This window comes from Ailuropoda melanoleuca, chromosome 1 (genome assembly GCF_002007445.2).
Source record: "Ailuropoda melanoleuca isolate Jingjing chromosome 1, ASM200744v2, whole genome shotgun sequence".
NCBI lineage: Eukaryota > Metazoa > Chordata > Mammalia > Carnivora > Ursidae > Ailuropoda > Ailuropoda melanoleuca.
Window position 1 is genome coordinate 78,066,452 of NC_048218.1, and position 20,929 is coordinate 78,087,380.

Genomic DNA, 20,929 nt, shown 5'->3' on the forward strand with positions numbered 1-20,929 from the left:
GGCCTCAAGTGTGTGAAGGATTCACAACAGGAAATAGTGACCACACCTTACTCTTCATCTCGGCTCAGGAAAGAATGAGGGGGGAAAATGTGCTTCTAAAGTGAGGAATTGCTGTTTTGGATGGGAGGAAGATTCTCCTGGCCTGGAGACCTATTAAAGGCTAAAATGAGTTATTGAGAAAAGTTGTGGAATATCTTGCAGAGGTTTCTTAAAAAAGGAGCCAGACTCATTCATCTGGGTGACAAACACATCATCTTCTCTGAGCTCAGGGGTGAGCTTATGGTACCCACTGAATGAGGGCCTTCTGTCACCCACCCAACAACCAACGGGGGTGCCCCCTAGGAGACCTTTACCTCCTTTGTTCCTCAGCTCCCAGCAGGTCCCCACGATGTCCCCTCCTCAGGATTTCCTCAGCAGGCCCCTGGCCGTCCTCATACTCTTTGTTCTCAGGCCCTCAGTTTGGCAGTCGCCCATGTTTTTGTCCTGTTTCTGTCACACAAGGACTTGCTACCACAATCCTTGTCCCATTTTATAGCATTTAAACTCACTTGCTTTGCTCTTGGGATCCTTTATAAACATCTCCTCCCAAATGCCAGTGCAGCCGTATCGTTTGCTTGCTCTGTTGCTCTCCCCTTCCCCCCCCTCCACCCTAACTCCTCAGTCTCATATGGCGTCTCCTTCTGGGGCCTGACCATCACCCGTTGTTTCAAAATGCAGTCCAAAATACATGAAACACTCCCTCCGTGACCAGCCCCAGCTCTGACCTCCACTTTCTTACAGTCCACCTACAAGGTTTTGTTTTGTTTTAAGATTTTATTTATTTGTTTGACAGAGAGAGAGGCAGCAAGAGAGGGAACACAAGCAGGGGGAGTGGGAGAGGGAGAAGCAGGCTTCCCGTTGAGCAGGGAGCCCGATGCGGGGCTCGATCCCAGAACGCTGGGATCATGACCCAAGCCGAAGGCAGACACTTAACGACTGAGCCGCTCAGGCACCCCTCATCTACAAGGTTTTTGACGCATTTTTCCCCACTTTGATTTTTCCTGTTTGTCTTCTCTAAGTCATTGTTTTGATGCTGAACCGTTATCTCTCCACCTCATTCCTAAGCTCGCTCACTCAGAGAAGTGAACCCTTCTGGGGATCTACCAACCTCAAAGCAGAAGGAAGGTGCTGAGCACATTCCCTCATTCGGCCAAAACGTGCTGAGCGTCTATTCTGTGTCAGTCTTGTGCTGGGACCGAGTAAAGATGGATTACCACAGCCCCTACTTCCAGGAGCCCATGGGTCTAGCAGGGAAGATGAGCATATCCAGAAGCTATCACCAACTGTATTAGCTTCCTAAGGCTGCCATGACATATTACCACAAACTGGGTGGCTTCCAACAACAGAAATTTATTCCTCCACAATTCTGGAGGCTAAAAGTCTGAAATCAAGGTGTCAGCAGGATTGGTTCCTTCCCAGGCTCGGAGGGAGAATCTGTTCCAGGCCTCTCTTCTTGCTTCCGGTGGTTGCCAGCAATTCTTGGCGTCCCTTGGCGTGTAGCTGCAAAACTCTAATCCCTGCCTTCATCTTCATATGCATTCTCCCTCTGTGTCTCTGTGTCTCTCTGTTCAGATTTCTCTCTTCTTATAAGGACACCAGTCATTGGATTTGGCCCGCTGTAACCCAGTATGACATCATCTTAACTTGATTACATTTGCAGAGACCCCAATTTCAAATACAGTCACGTTCACAAGTACTGGGGTTAGGGATTCAACAGAGCTTCTTGGAGGACACAGTTAACCAACCATACCCACCCACGCTCCCTCCCTCAAGCCCTCACAGAAGAAGGAAATACAATAGAATGTGGTGGGCTTTGTTTGAACAAGGAGCCATGAATAATGAGCATATTGTGGGAGCACCAATTTGGGAAAGATGGATTCAACTTCAGAAAGAAGGTTACATTTGAGCTTGAGAAAGAAATGGGAATGCCCTGAGGAAAGAGGGAGCCAGGTGCATGCTAGGAGGACAGAAGCAGGCTGGGCAAAGGGCAGATGTGCCATGCGAGAGGACGCTGGATGTGAAGAAAGAGGCGAGCAGTTGTGAGGGGGGTGGGAAGGCAGGTGGGAGGCAGCCACGGTTCGATCTCCATGCTGTGCATGAGACACGTTCACCTGTAGGTGACTGAGTGGACGGGGAGGAGGTAGTCAGTCAGCAGATCCTTTTTGAATAGGTCAGTGAAGAAATGAATTATCTTGCCAAGTATTTCCAGAGGCCAAATTTCAGGGCTCCTAGGAACACGGGGACCTTTATCCTGAAATGTATGGGTGTACAGGGTGTTAGGTCAGAGAGACACCCAGAGAGATAGGAGACAAGGTAAGCCTCAGGGAGACAGAAAGAAGAGGGCTGTCAGGAGAGAGGCAAACGCAAACCAGCTCTGCTAACCTGGGGGAGTTCGTGCAAATCAGGGCCAGGAAAACAGTGGAAACCAACCATGGGGCTTTTTTTACCAGCCCGAACTGTGAAGCATGCCGTTTGGTTGTGGAAGTAGAAATTCATATAGAACGAGATTCCACACATCATTCTCTCTTCCTCACTACCACGATTTCAGATTCTCTCATGCAGAAGTTGACTTAGGTGGCCTCTAAACTTAATTTAACATGTTTTTTGTTTGCTTGGTTTTTTATCTCCAAAGAATAGAAAATCAGAGTTTATTATTCCTCTGTTATACTTTACTAATTAGAACTTTGGAGAATTACCGTCTTTTGCATTAGGGGCATTTCCGTGATCCACCAGAATCCATCTTTATATTTAGAGCTGATGTGATTAGCATATCCCGTCTGATATATTTTTTAAAACTGTTCATACTTGCACATGTTTAATGAAAGAGAGATTGAAAACAATAGATATTCCCAAGAAAGATTCAAATGGTTAATTTTATTTCTTCTTTTAAAACAACATTTACTAAAGACAGTTTTAATGCATTTGTTATTTGGCCAAAGGAACTTTTGAAAGCAGCCTTTTGCTGTACTTATCAGGAAACCGAGTAACTCTCTGGTGAAATAAGTAAGTTATCTCTCCAGAAACCCTGGGCAAATGGCTTTACGACTCCATATGTTAGGCTGTGTTCCCCTCACATGAAATGTAGATACTAATCCCTGGGTTTCACTGCATCCAAACCTCAGAACTAAGTGTCAGCTTCCTCCCTGCCTCTTACTTACTCTCTGCCCTTGGGAAAGTTACTCACTTCTCTGATTCTCCATTTTCTGGTGTATAAAATGGAAATTACAGCCATCTCACAGGATGCTTCTGAGAATGAAAGCAGATAAATGAGTGGATTTGCAATGTTTCAGACGTTGGTGTGATACTCCTGATTATATGGGAATTTGTAAGAAGAGCATGTAGCAGGACAGAAGCAAGTACACTGTCAGACTCTCTCATTTACATGTATAGTGTTGTAATTCTTAACTGTAATAATAACTTGCAGACTCCAAGCTTTGGACAGGCCCTTAGGTGTCAGCCCCCTTCCCAGTGTAAGCATCTTTCTGTAAACACCCCTCTGAGAGGGGTCATCAAATCTCTACTTTGAAGATTATAGACCTCTGCTTTGAAGATTGAATGAGTGTTTAATTTCTTTTTTCTTTTGGCTTTACCACTTCACCTTTTACTAAAAAAGCAGTTTCCCTATCTTCTAATGCTCTTCAATGAAAGAGAGGCTCTCCTCATTCCAAGAATGTACTTATACCCTCCAATTGCTAAAGCGTCAGGGACTTACATAAATGCTACATAGTCCTGTTTATTGGACCTACACTTAGATCGAAACTCCTCATTGTCTAGTAACAAGATGTTTTCTATTCTGTTGAATGGAGAGTCCCTTTAATCTCAAAAGTGGACCTTTTTGGAGAGCATTCCAAAGTGCCAATCAAGCCAAGTACCCCACCTTGCCTTTGAACTCAGTGGGCTGAAAGTGTGTCTGTAATCTCCAGTTTTGGATTACCTAATAGGGCAGTGGAGGTGGTAGGAACATCATGGGTGAATTAAAACTCCAAACTGTTAGTCTTAGTGAAACTTATCAATACATTCTTGTTAATTAACATTCTCATTCATCAGGTTCTCCCTTTCCTCTCCTGTATCACCTCGTCCCTGAACTCGGGCAGAGAGAGGAACGGAGGCTGCTCATAATCAGGGTTTCTGCAAACATGTGCAGGGTTGAAACAAAGATAATAAAACAGGATGCCCTCTGACTTGATCTGATGGCCTGGGTCATGATTTGTACTTTTAATTTTGCTCTCCAACAAGCTAGCGGTAACTATACTAAAGAAAAATGAAACCACCAACATAAGCGAATGCATTAGAAAAGAAGAGATTTGAGGACTGGATAATAATCTGTCCTTTAATAATCAAGGCTTGATAGCATAATGTTAGCATTCATACATTTGTGCAAAGTGAAAAATTCAGGGGAAAGGTAAACATGAGCTTCAGTTACTTCTTCAGTAAAGGACGAGTTCATTACTTGGTGTTCTGTGATCATCAGACAGTTGATAAACCTACCATGTTATGCCTGACCTGTAAACACACAGCAACTGAAGATATTTTTTTTCTCTGAAGAGGTGGACTTGGGATGCTATTCTGTTTCCGTGTACATGATCAGTGCAATGCCAAAGGCTTGAATTCTTACTCTGCTGCAGCTGGTTAGCCCTTGACATTAGACACATGTTAGGACTCGTGGCCAAAGGTACCAGCCCCTCAAATGGGAAGAATCAGGGAAGGAGGTGGGGGAGACACTTGTGAGGCAGCTCCTAGGAAAATTCCTCGGAGGAAACTACAAAGGTCTCACAAATCCAAATGGCAGCAGAGGCTAGGTAGTTAATGTAAGTGAGGGAGGTGAGAGGACGTGGGGCTCTAAGGAGTGGTGGGGACTCTAGCAACCTGGAGAGAATGTGCTCTCTGTCATGGGAACAGCCAGCACTCAGCTCCAGCCAATTGCTGCCAGGTTGGAAAGCAACCCAGTATTAACAAATCTGATTTCTCAAGAGAAGCTGGGTTGCAGGTGTGTATATAAAACCTTCCAATTTAAAAAACCATGGTGCAAGTCAAATAAACACATTTCCAGGCCTTATAAGATCCGTGGCCCTCCAAGTTGTCATGTTATTGCTCAAGAACTATAACCTTAGGCATGTGATGGGGGCCAATTATTTATTTTTCTTGCTTGACCTTGGTCACAAATTATTGGTGCTGCACATGGTAATTGGTCTCCTGCCAGAGGAGCGAATGAATGGGCTTCAGGAAGCTTAAGAGATCAGTGTATTTGCATTGATGAAGGGTTTCTAGATGGCCTAAAGGAAAGGATCCAGAAAGAAAACTAACTCAGAAGGTCAAGGGAACATAAAGCGAGGTCAGAGTCTGACTAATAAATAGATATAACATGGAAATAAAGAGGAAATGCCCCATCTCCGTTTGGGGAGAAAAAACAAAAGTCTGAGACTCTATCAAAGGAGAACAGACTTGGACCTTCTGGAGAAGGGAAAGCAGGACAGCCAGCAGACTCGTATTTTTAATGAGAGCCAATGAAGGTAGCTTTTCATGCTGTCTGCTTCAAGCATGCATCAAAGCAGCATTGGGGAAAGGGCATTCTGTGGGATGTTCAAAGGAAACTCACAGGACGACAATCATCAAATCCACTTGGGAAATCCCAAGTTGAGTATATTTCTTTTCTGTAGGATATTATAGAGCCTTTAGTATACATTCTAACCTATTGACACCACGCAAAAGCAAGATATTGAGTTTCCCAAATTTACTTGACCAGAGAATTCCCTACCCCAGAGCATCTTATGAAACCAGTATTTTGCTGAACTGACTTTGATGAAAACCCCTGCACTAGAGACAAAAAGGGGTACCCATACTCCTATAACCCCCTCCTGCCTGTGGGTGTGGGGGCAAGTAACACATCCAGAAGAATCCTGGTCAGTATCTCTAGTGACTTTGGTGTCTTGTGTAGAAAACGAAGGGATGTGGGGCAGAGGTGGTGCTCAAGTCTCTTCCTCAGCCATGAGTCATGATTTTAGAAGAAGCAGGCACGTATGGGGAACACAGAGCTGCTCCGTAGCTGTTCTGAGAATGACTGCTCTTCTGGACCATGGATTTCTGTGCTGGAGTGACAGACCCCTGGCAAGGAATCAGGAGCTTGTCACATAAACCAAGAGGAATTTTTTTGGCCAGAGACTTGAAGACCAAACAGGAGAGCTTTAAATAATGAGATTTAAAGGGGGATAAAGTAGAATGTTCCAGTGAAACTCTACAATCACAGCCCACAGAGGGGCAGCAGGTGTGAGCTAGAAATAAGAAGCCTGGTAGAGGAGGTGCCAAGCCGTTCTCCCGAGGAACTGGCATGCAGGAGCAGCGGGGGTCACATCCACAGTGGGGAGATGTTTGCCAACTGCACAGTGAGGGGGCAAAGGGAATGGGCTGGGTTTCTTAGGGGAGTGAGCATAACCTCCGAGAGACAGCGGAGATCTGGTGGGGTTGAGCGCACAACCAGAATGCCATGCTCGTGAGGGTGACAAGTTCACATGATCACAGTCACCGCAGTGGGTGTTAGGAGTGCGTACACAAGTATCCGAGGTCACAAACGTCAGAGTGGAAGCAAAGCCGAGAGCATATGGGTGAGATTTTCTAAAGGGCAAAATAGAAAGGATTCTTCTGGCAATGTCTACTGCAGTCTTCTCAGGCAGAGTGAGGCTCTGGCTGCTTGCTTTCCTAGTTAAGATTGTTAAAACTGGCACAGGAAGAAGATGCAATAGGGATGGGAAGGGGGTATTTATCCAGGCATCTGCCCCATCTAATGAATTGTTGGCTTGCCTTGACAACAATTTCATGACTTAAAAGGTAGAGGAAGCAAGGGGGGAGCTAGTTAGTCTGTACTTAACTCTGACCAGGAGGTATGCGGCTGGTTGGCGACGTGGAAGGCAGAGGAAACTTAGGAAGAAGTAACCAGATCATCGCCTTGTTTTATGATAGCAGAAAGAGGAAATATGATGCATCCCTACCTTGTGCCCTGACTCACCTTCCTGCCCTGCTACTTCTCACTTCCCTCTGGCACCTCCTGTCCCATTCTGATAAGAACTCCAGCCCAGACTTCAGGGTGGCCACCGGGGATTTGAGGGCATGAGAGTCGCCATGTCCCTTTCCCAGGAAAGCAGAGATTCTCCAATCCAAATTCAACAAGAAAGGCACACCACTTGTATTTCAAATTGGAATCAGAATCCATGAGGCCACAAAGCCAGTTTTATACGTGGCAATGGAGTTCTGTTGTGCCATTATTCCAGGGTATGTCATATGGCCCATTTTGAGCATTCCCAAGGTAGATAATATCATCCCAACGCAAGATAAAGGCACTAAGACACAGAGACTAAATGACTTGCCCAAAGCTACATGGCAAGTAAGTGACTGACCTGTGGCTTGAGCCCGGCCCTTACTGGCTTCCAACCAGAGCTGCTTCAGCTCTACCTAGCTGTCTCCAAAACTAGATACATAATGGGTTAATTGGCTTTTGTAGGTCAGCCTGGGAACCCAACCTCAACATAACATTGTTTCTATGGGGAAATGTGCTCGGAGTGACAAACAACTGACTTAACCAAGGAACTTTTGTAACCTGACCTGTCATAAATCTGGCACGGCCTCATGTTCAGAAAGGCTGGTTGTGGGAGAGAGGAGAGAGTAGGCTCATCCATCACCTCAGATGCTACGACACCATTCCAGTCCAGCTTTGCATTTTGAGGGAGCTAAGTCTCAGTCGCCTCTGTAGAATAACCACCGTGAGGACCGCGGGAGGGGCCCTTGGTTTGTAAAACAGCTAGTGCGGCTCCAGCACAGAGTAAGCATCGGGTGAGTGGGGCTGACATGATTCTCAGCAGCCGGAGGGGGAGCCGAACAGAAGAGTGTGAAGAGGGAAGGCAAAGCTCTGCTGTCTCTCGCTTAGGGACCCAGCTGGCGATCATGGAAGGGTGCGGGTGTGGACCTGCTTCCGGGGTTGCCCCTACTCACCCAGATGGCTTCTAGTTTCAAGTCTGGCTTGGTCAGGACCCAGGAAGTGGCCTTCCTGGACACGAGCTCACTTCCAGCAAAGTCGCCATTTCTAGGCATTTGGGACTTATGTTCTAATCAGCCATCCTCTCCCACCTGGGCCTTAACTGTCCCCACCTGCCTTCGAAGACCAGCCTCTCCGGCTGATGGATGTGTGAATGCTGGTAAAGCATAGTTCAGAATCAAAAACAAACACAACAGGGGTGCACTCCTGGCTCGACTGGTAGAGAATGAGACTCTTAAACTCAGGGTCATGAGTTCAAGTCCCACATTGGGCATCCTACTTAAAAGAAAAAAAAAGGTACACAACAGCTAAGCCATCATTACAGAACCTTAGAGACACACATCGCCACCTGCCTTTGCCCCCTTTCCTCCAGGCGCAGGATTTCTTTTGTCCCAGTATTTAACTTTGCTCTCTGAGAACTGGGAGAGCAAGCTTGATCAGAGCCCTCTAGCATCGACCAAATTGGCCTGAGGGGGATTTTTGTTCCATGAATAAATCTTCAAAGGAGGAAAAGATTGCTAAAAGCAGCCAAACTCTGTGAGATTTTTAAATTTTTATTTTATTTTTGGATGGGGGAAGGGAGCGATTTTCTCTTGGCAAGGACAGACACTGACTGGAAAAACTCTCCAGACAGGCCCTCAGGAAAGGAAAACCCTAGCTGCCTCACCAGCTGTCGCTCCTGAGGGTCACCCCCAGAGTGGCAGGACCATGTGGTGGCATGCACATCACTGTGGCAGATCTCAAGTCGGGCTGTGGGGTTTCGAGAGACCCCGTCACCTCAGAGAGGCCATGTCTGTGAGTGTGCTCAGTAGCAGAGTATCAGAGAAGCCTCCCTGTGTTGGCCTGTGTGTGTGCCTTCGCGCGAGCTCATGCATGCACTTGCATGTGCACACGCACACGCACGTGTCCTCAGATGCTACAGTGGGGGAGGATCAGATTTCAGACTTTGGCAGGCTTCATGCTGGAGTCCTGCCCTTTGGAGGAGATTTTGTCAGGTGCCAGACAGACATGGGGAAAGCTTACCAAAGGAGAATATGTCCGTAGTCCGTGGAAACAAACTGTCTTGCATGAGAGAGAAGGGTCATTGTTCAGACGGGTAGATTTTCTGGACCCCAGACTCCATCACAGTGGTAGAGAGGAAGCCCAGTGGGCTTGGCTCTTTGTTACTTTGGGAGAAGAATGGAGACCAGAGGCCGATAAGGAGGCCCAGACCACAGACTCTGTGGAGAAGAAGAGTGCCACAGGGCCCTGAGCAACCAGAGCCGGCCAACCTAGAGCTGCAGTCTGTTGGCCATGCCTGTTGCTGGGTAGACGTGAGCAAAGCACCACGGAGGCTGGCTGGCAGCTTTGCGGTCACTAGCTCCACTGAGGTGGCTGACTTTTCCACTTCTCCCAGATGCATCCCAGGCAGGGACAGAAGCCAGGGCAGGTGGAAAGGTAAGGGACACGGACTAGAAGTGGGGAGCTGGGCCTTGGATTCCAGCCAGTGTGCCACCAAGGACTGGTCTCAGCTCCCTAATCTGTACCATGAGAAGGCTGCTCTGGCTTAGAAGAGAGCCACCTTCTAGAGCTGCTGTGGACTAGCAGTTCTGCATGCACCCTTTTACCGTCAAACAGTGCACTATTTTTCTTCATTCCTCATCACTCACCACCATGGGTGCCATACTGAACAAGATTTCTGTCAGCCATAAAGCTGTTCCGAGTAATAATTTGTTTTCCCATTTTTATTATTCAACAACATCCATTTGCTATGCAGTCAGTGCCTCTGGTTACCAAGAGGTGACCCGTGTAACTGGTTTAATTCCATTCCATGGCAAAAAATTTTAACCCACTGGTTAGCCTATACAGTCTTTATTACAAGTAAATGCACAAATACTGTTTCACATTAAGAAACGTTGACAGCAACTCATGGACTCCTTTCATACTTTGGAAGATTCCTTGGAACCTATGATCTTCTGGCTGGGAATCCCTGGACCCCAAAGGCCCCTTAAGTGCAAACGATCTGTCATCTGTGATTTTACAGGTAATTTTTCACACATGAAAATGAGCTAAGACATTATTAAGGTGATTATAACGTAGGTTATGAAGAGGATTCCATATTTATATGGTAAAATACATGCTAGGCATGTTCTTTATCCTCTCTTGGGCTTTTTGTTTCCTTTAGCTCCTTCTTGAACTCTTCCCTCTTTTTTTGTTCCCCACATTTCTGTCCACCCGCTCCTGGTCTCTGGTCTCCAGTCCTCCAATCTGTTCACTACCCTGGATTTTCCTGAGCGCCGTGAACACCAGTCTGTCCCCAGTATGGAAAACAACCAACAAATACCTTGCCCCTTGAAGCCGAAACACACTGAGCCAAGACAAATCTGTTGGCAGGAACAGTGGACACAAGAGTCACACTCAGAGAACAAAAAACAGCTATTTTTAAAGTCTCCTTCCTGATTGCTGGGGGCTCACTTTCCCTTATAGCAGAGGGGCCACTGCCCCCTCTTGGAAAAGATTCTTCCATGCACAGCTCCGTGCCTGAGGGTCATGGAGTGTCCAATGCAGTGAGCAGTGAGAACAGGGGACAGCATGCAGGGTGGATCAGATGTGGTGACAAGCTCTCTGATGGGCCAGGACAGCTGGGTGTGCGGGTGACACAGATGGCCTCTGCAGCACCTGTGAGGTGACAGTCACAGGCCCCTTACGGGACTTAATATCCTGGCCTTAGAACCAAGCCCACCTGCCTCCGCTCTTTTTTTTTTTTTAAACCTTTGATCCAAACTTCAGTTAACACAATTTCTAAACTCCCAAAGGCACTTGGGACACAAATAGTGTAAAAGGTTAACAGATAAATATTCTCACTATTATGACTAACCTTCATCATTCAATTGCAGTTCAACTCAGGTTGCATTTGTTCTTTCTGTGTTATCACATCTGTTTGATGTCGCTAGATTATTATTTACCTTAGTAACCTGACACTAGTCGACTGTATTCAGTACTAATAGCAAGAACACCACCAATTACTTGACAAACCCGTAAGAGTAGTAACTGAAATTCTTCGCTTTGTTTTTTAATTGAGTTGAACCTTATGAAAATTTATAGTTAATGTGCTGAAGTAGCCCGTTGGCTAGCTATAGTTGTTCCCAGATGTGTAGATTTTGGCCTTTTAAAAAATTGTATTTGGGGGCACCTGGTTGGCTCAGTCAGCTGAGTGTCTGACTCTCGGTTTCAGCTCAGGTCATGATCTCAGGGTCGTGAGATCCAGCCCCAAGTCCAGCTCCGTGTCCAGCTGCACACTGGGTGTGGGGCTGCTTGAGATTCTCTCTCCCTCTTCATCTGCCCCCTCCCCCTCTAGAAAAACAACCAAAAAAATGAATTTGTTGCCAACTCTAATAATCAGATTTTACATAAAAATGTAAATGTCTGGCTTCTCTTTAAAAGATGGCAGTTCTGGCAATACTGGGGCCCACACCCCAGCCTGGTGGCAATGTGGAGCATGTGGGCTCTCCCACCCTGTCCTGGATTGTATTATCTTGCATTGTTCAGGGAGCTTGGAGAAACCTTAGAAATCAGTCTTTCCAAGCCCTTCATTGTGATGAGGAAACTTAGGCCAGGACGCCCCGAGTAAGTCATGGTGTCACATGCCGATGTGTATGAGAACTAGGCCTACGAAGCCGATCCCCTGCCAGCTGGCCCAGCATGTCCTCCAGCACATCAGTCCGCCCCCCCCCCACAACACAGAACCCCATCTTGCAGGGAGCGTCTGCTTGACAAGGCTGACAAAGAAGGCCTGACTGACTGAGTCATGACCCACTCAGGGAACCTGATTATCAAAGCCCAAACCACGAAGAGGAATACCATCACTTCAAGGGCTCCTATTTCTAGAAATAGCTGTAGTGTCCTCTTTGTAGCCTTCTAAGCCCAAAGAAATGTTTTCATGTTTTCATGACTTCAAAAGTCTATTGCCCTTAAAACTTCCTAGAAAATCAGAAAAGGGCCATCAGAAGCTCCATTGCCTTTGTGAGTAAAAATGCCCAGCAGCTAGCTTGGTTTTACTTGTGGACATCCTTGAAAACGGGCTATTCATAGGCTGTCAGGATGATGACTGAATCCAGCCCTAAATTGCTGACAAATACAATGAACATTTTTAATTAGTCTCATTTTGCCCTCATCTGTCAAATGAGAGGTTCAACTCACTGGTGTGCAATCGATGTTATTTTCTTATAAAGCTGGGGGAAATTAAGAAAACCCAGAAATAGAATCAACCCACAGTGTCACGGCTGCTGTTTGCCTCCCCTCCATGCGACTGAAAGTCCCTTGAGGAGCCCCGACGAGGGTCTTCTGCCTCAAGGATGGGCTCACCAGGTAGTAGTTTTGAGCCTGACAATGCACCTAGGAGTTCTGTGGACATGGAAACCTTCCCCAGGACAATTGGTTAAGGATTCGTCATCTCCAGCTAAAAGGTGATTATGAGAAGGAAAGATATGTTGAGCCAAAAAAAAAAAAAAAAACACTCAGGAAGAGAGATGCAGAAAAAACATTCCAGAAGTCACTGGAACATTGTTAGCTTTATTTTCTTCAAATACACTGGCTGTCTAGGCTAGATCCCCCCACCCTACATCTGCTCCTCCCCCTGCACTGTAGGGGAATGAGTCTCCCAGTGATTGCATCCCCCAGTAACCAGAAAGAACAGTCAGTGAGCACTTCCCATGCATTAAATGCTGCTTGGTGCTCTGTATTTGCCACAGGACCTTCACAATTTTGTTGAAGAGAAAATAATATTCCCTGGCACCTAGGTGGCTCAGTGGCTTGAGTGTCCAACTCTTGATTTTGGCTCAGGTCATGATCTCAGGGTTGTAGTGCTCCGCACTCAGCACAGAGTCTGCTTGTCCCCTTGGCCCCCCCAATATAAAATAAATGAAATCTTTTTTTAAAAAAAATAATATTCCCATTTTGTAGAAGAAATGAAGCTTCAAAGAACTCCCATCACTCACCTAGCCAGCAAGTGGCAGAACACTAGCCTCTGAGATTCCACATGCCATGTTCTTGTACAACTGAAGGTGAAACACACAGAAACCAGTGCCATAGGCAGCAGCGGAACCCTCCAACAAGGGTTCACTGTAAAGTGTCTGGGGAGGCATCTTCAAAAGAGAAGAAGGAACACTGGCGTTCAGGCTCTGGTTGGCAGGGTGGGGTAGGGGCTGCATCTCCCACGGCCAGTTGTAGAGTAGCACATGCCTATAGGCTTTTACCAAAGGCTTTGAAAGGTGCTGGTGCTGGTCGAGGAAGGGGTAAAAAGGGAAGGTGGGCAGAGGAGAATGCACTTCAATCTGTGAATTTTTTATTGGTAGCAACAGGACCTATTCATAGACTTCTTCTGAGACCGAAAAGAGATAATATATGTAAAATGTTTAGCAGAGGACAAAATCAAGAGGCCAAAGCGTAGTTCCAGATCAAAAAGCCCATCAGCACTCCATACTCTACAGATCTGCTCTGACAGTGTAGACTGACCCTAAGAAGCCCGGTTGCTGCTCCCCTGATGTCTTGGTGTGCAGTGATGGTAGGCTGGGTGTTTGGTTTAACCTCTTGATCTTACAGAGCCTAAGAAAGGGGGCAACCGGAACCTGCAGGGAGCCCTGCCTCAGATATGCCTACCAGTGAAATCCTTGGCAACAACACCCCAACGTATATATAAAGAAAGGTTCTGTCTTCTCTTCTCTTACATCACTTGGCTTGAAGCCAGCCTCCACCACAGGGCCCACCAATAATGGCTGACCTCAGCCAGGCAGGGTGCTGGGAGCCATCTTAACCTGATCAACCTTTATCCCAATAGGGGTCCCTTCCTTTGGCCCCAGCCTTCGTACTTTCAACAATTTCGGTGGCTAGGACAGAGACAACCAAAATAATCCCCCTTTATATTACCTCAGATAAAGGCTAGTGGCTATTTTTCTGATTAAACACATAAGTAACCTTCTTCATCAAGAGAGTATTTTGATTACTGAAAGGGCATCAGCAACATTCAATCAACAAACTTAATGTGTATAGGGGATGAGGGCCTTCCGTAGGTCAGGACCTGTTCGAGATGATTTCACATGCCTCTTAAACTGGTTTGTCTTCCAGCTTTCCCTGTAGCACTCTGTGTTGGGCATGGCCCCAGGACCCTGCCCCTGCCCCATTTCTGGGTGAGCGGAAACAAGGCAAAGTGCAGGGTGTCCTGGGAGTATCTGGCTTTACAGGGTCTCTTCTGGTCTCCCTGACTCTGTGAGACTGTGTAGATTCAAAACCAGGAGGTTCCTATGACAAATCCAATCCCAATTCTTCTCGAACTCCCCTGGCCCCTGGGAGCTGGGAGGGCCTGACACTCTGCATCAGGCAATATCTCCTAGGATGTAAGAAACCACTGACACCCCAGGTCCCCAAGTGCATCCATTTAACAACCTGGGGAAGGAGAACCACAGCGGTCTAGGAAGCACAATAGGAACACATGGCAACAGACCACAAAATCACGCTACGGTCCGTGGCAGGGCAGCAAAGCACAAATAGGGTTGGGCGCCACTCTGCACTAACTCGCTTTGCAACCTTAGACAAGTAACTTATCCTCCCCAAGTCGAAGTTCCCTTATTTGTAGGAATAATATCTACCTCATAGGGTTCTTCTGAGACTTGAAAGAGACGGCATATGTAAAATGTTCAGCAGCCATGGCTATAGACCACGGAAATAGAATGTATTCACTGCTAACTAAAATGTGCCTGAGTTAGAAAAAGAAGTAAAAGCTCTTAAATTTGGGACACATAGTCTTCTGCGGTCAAGGTCGAATATTAGCGACTTGGTGAAGCTATTAAAAGTATGTGCGCTTTGTGAGGCCAGAGACTCGTATTCATCACTATCTCCAAGCCTTACACAGTGCCTGGTCTGTAGAATGGCTCAACAGATGTTCTGTGGACGCATGCATGGACAGATGGGCCCAAACACTGAAGTACCGTCCTTCAGTTACAAAGAAGACCACCACTGGAGAATTGATTGCCTGTGTCCCTCTCTCAGTGAATGGCACCTGCCATCTCCCATGCTAAGACAAAAACTTGGGTGTTACAGCGACAACTCTTTCTCATTCACTCCTCACAACCAACCCAACTTTGTCAATTCTACCTCCTAAAGTTTCCCTTGTGAATGCATTCTCTTCTCCATACCTCTGCTGTCACTACCTTCATTCAGGCCCTTCCCAATTTGTTCTGGATTTCTACACCATCTCCAAACCACTCTCTAGGCCTCCAGTCTGTACCCACCCCTTCCAAGCCACTCTCCGCACATGCGACAGAGTGATTTTTTAAAAGCACACATTTGATCAGGTCATTACTGCCACCCCCCCACACCCCCCACCAGCAGCCTCCTGTAAGGATGGTCCATGACACGATATAGACTTAAAAATAAAGCCCGAACATCTAAACGTAACATCCCCAGCCTTTACAAACATGCTCCTGCCTGCCTCTCCAGCCTTACCTGGCCAATGAGCAGCCCACCCACCTTGAGCTCAGGTCACCTGCAACAAGTTTATGCTCTCTCTTGCCCTGCGTCATTGCCTAGGCTTCTTCCTCTGGCTGGAATGCTCCACTTTCTCTGTTCCCTTCCACATTCTTCAGAACTCAACCTTGGCATCACCCCCCTAAGTTGCTTTCTTTGATCGCCCCCGCCTCACTAAGAATTGGCTCTCCCTTCTCCTAGGTACCGCCAGTGCTTAAAGCCTGGCTCACAGCTCGATGATCTCTTTCCTTGTCTGTCCTTCCCAGGCGCCTGGCTCATGTAGTGCTGTGTTTTGTTCTTCAGGGTACCTAGTGGACTCCCAGCGAGTTCCGGCACAATGAGTTCCTTGAACTGATAAATGCTTTGTCTCACACCAAACATGCACTTTCTCAGAAACATGCTTCTAATCAACATCATGTCTTTGGACAGTTGTGTGACAGTCAAGATCATTAACCAAGGATTAGGGTGTGGTCTGTGATCTGGAAAAACCTATTAGAATGAACATGTGGAGAACATATGTTTCTAACCACAAGTCAAGACACATGATCCAACAGATAGGATCACATCTTTTCCTGTCCTAGAAAAATGTGCACGTATAATGTCTACAGCCACCCAACCTGCTCTGTCATTTTTGCCCTACTATGTTATCCAAATATGTCAACTCAAGACATTGAAATAATAGCCAATATGTAAGCAGCTAACATTCTTGGGGTGCTTGCTATGCAGCGAGCATTATGTGAAGTGCTTTGCAATTGCCTCATTTAATCTTCTCACTTACCCTTTGAAGCAGATCTTTTTATCAACTCCATTTTACAGATGAGGAAAGTGAGGCTTAATGCTTGCCAAAGATCACACAGGCAGCAACAGACATCTTCCCAGCAATGGATGAGTAGTCTGTTTGATCCTCTTAATCATTCTGCGACGCTGACCTAACCATGACCTCTTAACCTTATTAGATTATCAGAAAAGCCACTTCTGGGCAAAAATAGCTGGTGGCTTCTGGAAATTTTTATTAAAACTCTAAATCTCCTGGCAATAACTTTCAAAAGTCATGATTCAGACCAGAAGTGATATTTGAAAATGGAATCACAATGCAGGTCTCTTGGCTACAGAGATGCTTTCGCTGCTGGGGAGGAATGCTCAAACCTTGACATTTATGACAATCTGTGTTTTTCCTGTCCCTGGGGTTTTGCCATCATTGCCTATGGAGAGGCGTTGACCCTCATTTTATCCTCCCTGAGGAATCCTCTCTGTCAGGTTTCATCAGTCTGTTCTGTTCCTTGGTTGTCACTTCACTGGTGGCTAGAGGAATGTTTCTTGAAGTCGTGACTACTGACCACCTGCATAATGAGCCCCGGGGCACTCCTGCATCTTCCTGGGCCCCATCCCATAATTATCACAGGGACTCTCTACAGATCGAGGCCCAGGAAGCAGCATGTAAATCACATTCTCCTGGCAGTTCTTACGAATACTAATGTTTCGGAACCACACATCTGTCTCCACATCCTCACAGCACCAGGTGTGGTCCCTGCACCAGAATCCGCAGCTTGTTAGAAGACACAGAATTCGTAGGCCCCGGTCCTGAACGACTGGATCAGAACCCGCATCTTAATGAGGTCCCCAGGTGATCCGTATTCACGTTACTGTGCCTACAAAGAACCAGTGGTCTGGAAATGTGTTTCCCAATATTTTTCACTCCACGGCAGGCGTAGAAAACAAAAGCACTTGTTTGGCATACAGATGAGAATGCCCGCTGTGACAGCGGGGCTCAGCCTGCCCCAAACCCCAGCCTGGCCACCCCGAAGACCGAGGGGATTGATATTCCAGGCGTGTCTGACTGCAGCACACTCTTGTAGAAGCACCGGCCTACTTAAAAGTATACTGGCTTCTGCTAACTTTCTTCATTAAGCAGAACTCCCTAAATCCTGCCTATTCTCATGTCCCTCGTTATTTATTATTTCTTTTCATACGTACTTAGAGTCAGAAAGGCTACTTCCCAGTCAGCTGGGTCTTAGAAGTCATCATGCAATGGAAGAACATAGACTCATCATCTTTATGTTCTCTTTGAGAAATGCAGAGATAAAAGTTGTCTTTTATTCTGAAGACTCATCTCCTGTGGCCCAGGGAATACTAGGAAGAAATAAGAGCCTTCTTCCCTCCAAAGAATGCTCCGTTCCTCTTAGGCCACGAGGATGGCAAATCAGCAGTGCACAAGGTGGCTTCCTCTCCCCTGAAGAATGTGCCAAGAAGAAAGTGATTTTGTTGACTCCTTCCTTAGCAAAATCTGTCAGCTTATCAACTGGACAGGTGTCCCTTCTCTTAGCCAGCCCCTCGTAATGGGATGACAGGTGGGATGGAAGGAATGGAAGACCGGCAGACACACTTCTTGGTGAGACCATCTGATCAAAATAACCAAGTGTCAGGACACACGGTCTGACTTTGCCAAGTCCCCAGCTACGTGGGAATCCCTTCCTTCCCTACCCCCCACTATAGAAAATGTTGAAAAATTTTAAAGCTTAAAATGGTGAGCTCTTACTTTGAAGCAAATGACAGGGTCTCCCCCTAAATGAAATATTGCCATGACCTAAACAAATGCAATCGAGGAAGAAGTTGCGGGGGGTGGGGGGGCCCTTGCTACCAAACAACTCACTTTTTTTCTTCTTTCCACCTCGTCTGCAAATCTGTGTCTGATTCCCTCAACTCTGCTGCCCTCAGGCCGAGCATAGACAAAGCAGCACGTGTTTGGGCTGGTTTAGTGTGGGACTCTCTCTTCTCTGCCCCGAGACTCTATATACCTCGAGTCTCAAGTCTGTCTGATCTTCCCTCCATACCCCAGTGATACCCGAGAGAGGGCTGTACCTGAAGTCCTTCTGCATTAGCGGTGGAAAGGAGCGCGATCAAAGCATGATGTCACTTGCCACCTTCTGGTTTATTTTCACAGACACTCTTCCCTTGATCCAGATGCAGAGGCCAGCACGCCTCTCTCCTGCTCTGACCAGGAAGTGCAGAGCCGTTGGTGGTTCAGCCAAGTAGCCATGATGTCTAAGAAATGAACGGGTTTTTCTCTAAGTTCATAGCCAGAACAGTGGGTGGAAAATGTCTACCCCGGTCATCTGTTTAACAAGTGCTGAAAACACAGGCGTGGGGGAGGCTCGGGCCTCCCAGCCCCAGTAGCGTAGCTATTTGACGCGACCGTTTCAAAGAAAACACTGAGGCGGCTCTCTGCTTCGCGGGGCAGGATGAAGAACAAACTGTGGTACTTTGAATTCGGCACCTCAGAGACCTTCGCAGCCACCTGCAAGAAGCTCCGTGACCACATAGACTTGGAGGTAAGTCCCCACGCGGGAATAAGGCTTCCGGTCCTGGACTGTCACACACACCCTTAGGACATGTCCCCGGGGTCCTTAGGAAGTGACCATTTGTGGTGTCTCTGTCCTATTCCCGGACACCTCTGCAACCTCCCTCTCACCTGCCTTTCCTGGCCTGTCCAGGGAGGCCCTGGGGCCCTGGGGCCTAGAGGTGCATTCCTGTCCTCAGCCCTGTCCCCACCGTGGCCTTGCAATTCCCCCTTTCCAGAGAGGCAAAGACGTAGTTGCCGCCAGCACAGGGAGACAGGCTGCTGGGGTGGCGGGGGTAATGGCCTGGGAGCCGACAGGCACAGGGCAGATATCCCCCAGCTCACTCGGCCTCCGCAGTCACAGCTGCTTCAAGGAGCCGGTTCAGAGGTACCCAGGGTTGGCTTCGTGGGTGTGCAGTTGCTCAGAGGGGCCTCAGGTTAATGTTGTTCTGTCAACGTCTTGAAATTCTTGATAACTTTCTAACAGAGGGCCCCGCCTTTCCATCGTGAACTGGGCCCTTCAAATTCCCTGGCTGCCCCTGTTGGCACACTCGTGGTTTCCTAACTCTCCCGGCACTTGCAGCGGCCTGCCTCACATGGGCCTGCCTGAGGCTTCCCTCCCGCTCAGCCCACTCCTGCTGGGCTCCCCTCAGAAGTCTCTTCACCGCTAGGAGAAGGCCTCTTTGGTCTCTGGCCACCAGCGAGCCCAGACTGTCTATTCACTCCAGCCTGTCTCTGCTCTGCGGGGCCTCCGGCTGTGGGTTCTCCGGCCCATAGTTCTCAGCCACCATGCCACCTTCCCGTGGGATTCAGGCCTGTAGCCTCGTTTTCACTTGAGAAAAACAAGTGAAAGGGGCAGCCAACGCGTTCAGCCAGGATGGGCTCCCCCTGGCCCACCAGCGTTGTCCCTCAGCCTGCATTAGCAGTCAAGTGGGGCCTGGGCACCCCTTGGAGGAGGAGCATTTGGCCTAAAGCAGTGTGGGAAAGCCCCGCCATTCCCTGTCGAAGGCAGCCTGTGCTCACAGGGAGTTTTCACAAACAACACACAAAGCCAGAGATTCTCTGCTTCCATTTGACTCATCTGCCTGCCTCTCCCCTTCGGTTGCCAGGTTACCAACCCCGGGGGTGGGAAGAGCTGGTCAGGGCTAATCCCTGGAACTGGTGCCCAGCTCCCTCGGAGGACAGAAGGGCCCAGGCGCCGGGGCTGTGTGTTCCCAGGTGGGACCGGCTACACCTGGGAGAGGCCGAGGAGCTAGCCCACCTCTCTCAACCCACCGCCTGGGAGCTGCACGGAGGGAGGAGGGGGGCTGGGCTTGGAGACCGAGCCAGGCCAACAGAGATGTGTGTGCATTTTTCCTGTTGGCATGATCGTCTGCTGGGGTCCCTTTAAATATACCCCAAGTGAGGGACAGCCCTGGCCTAACCACTGCCAGCTGCAGACGCACAGCGCAGGCTTGTCCTCCCTGCAGCTGGCCTTGAAACTGTGCCCAGAATAGAGCAGCTCAGCTCCCCTGCCTCTGCAGCTCGCCCTCCCGGCTCCTCCTGCCCTGCCCACGGTTCCCTCTGGGTCCAAGACTCAAGGGCTCTTCCTCAACCACGGAGAGGGGCTAGTGGCCTCGTTGCAGAAGACGCTGGGGACCTCTGGTGGGGGTGGGGCTGTTCAAACTACGGGTTGTTGGGGGCCTGGGGGAGCATTTCCTGTGTTCCTTATCTATCCATAATGAGTCCTTTTAGTATTTATTCATGAGGGGGGAGGTCATGGGCAGGCCGTTTCTAACAGCCTGCAGGATCGGGGCAGGCACCGTTATTGCGTCCAGAGAGCAGCCAGTGGATGGTCCTGTGCCTTGGGGTCCAGGGGAGGACAGGGAGTCCAACAGGGCCGAGGCGCGTGGGTGCCAGGGGCTGGGAGGCCGCAGAGCACCACGGGTAGATGTGAGAGCATCCGGGGCCTCAGGGGGAGCAGCAGGGGAAGCTGGCCAGGTGGCCTGCTAAAGTAACCGCGCCGCACGACAGCCCAGGCCTGTGAGGAC

The 20,929-nt window shown here is 48.2% G+C and overlaps 1 protein-coding gene across 3 annotated transcripts in view; it reads left to right on the top strand.

Moving 5' to 3' along the window:
- Positions 1-20,929, top strand: part of DGKG (diacylglycerol kinase gamma) — a 193,114-nt gene that overhangs the window by 119,173 nt on the left and 53,012 nt on the right. For all 3 annotated transcript variants that reach the window (XM_002915692.4, XM_034661556.1, XM_019795766.2), the window contains one exon: positions 18,801-18,891. In XM_002915692.4, coding sequence (XP_002915738.2) covers positions 18,801-18,891 — 91 coding nt within the window. The remainder of the gene's footprint in view (positions 1-18,800; positions 18,892-20,929) is intronic.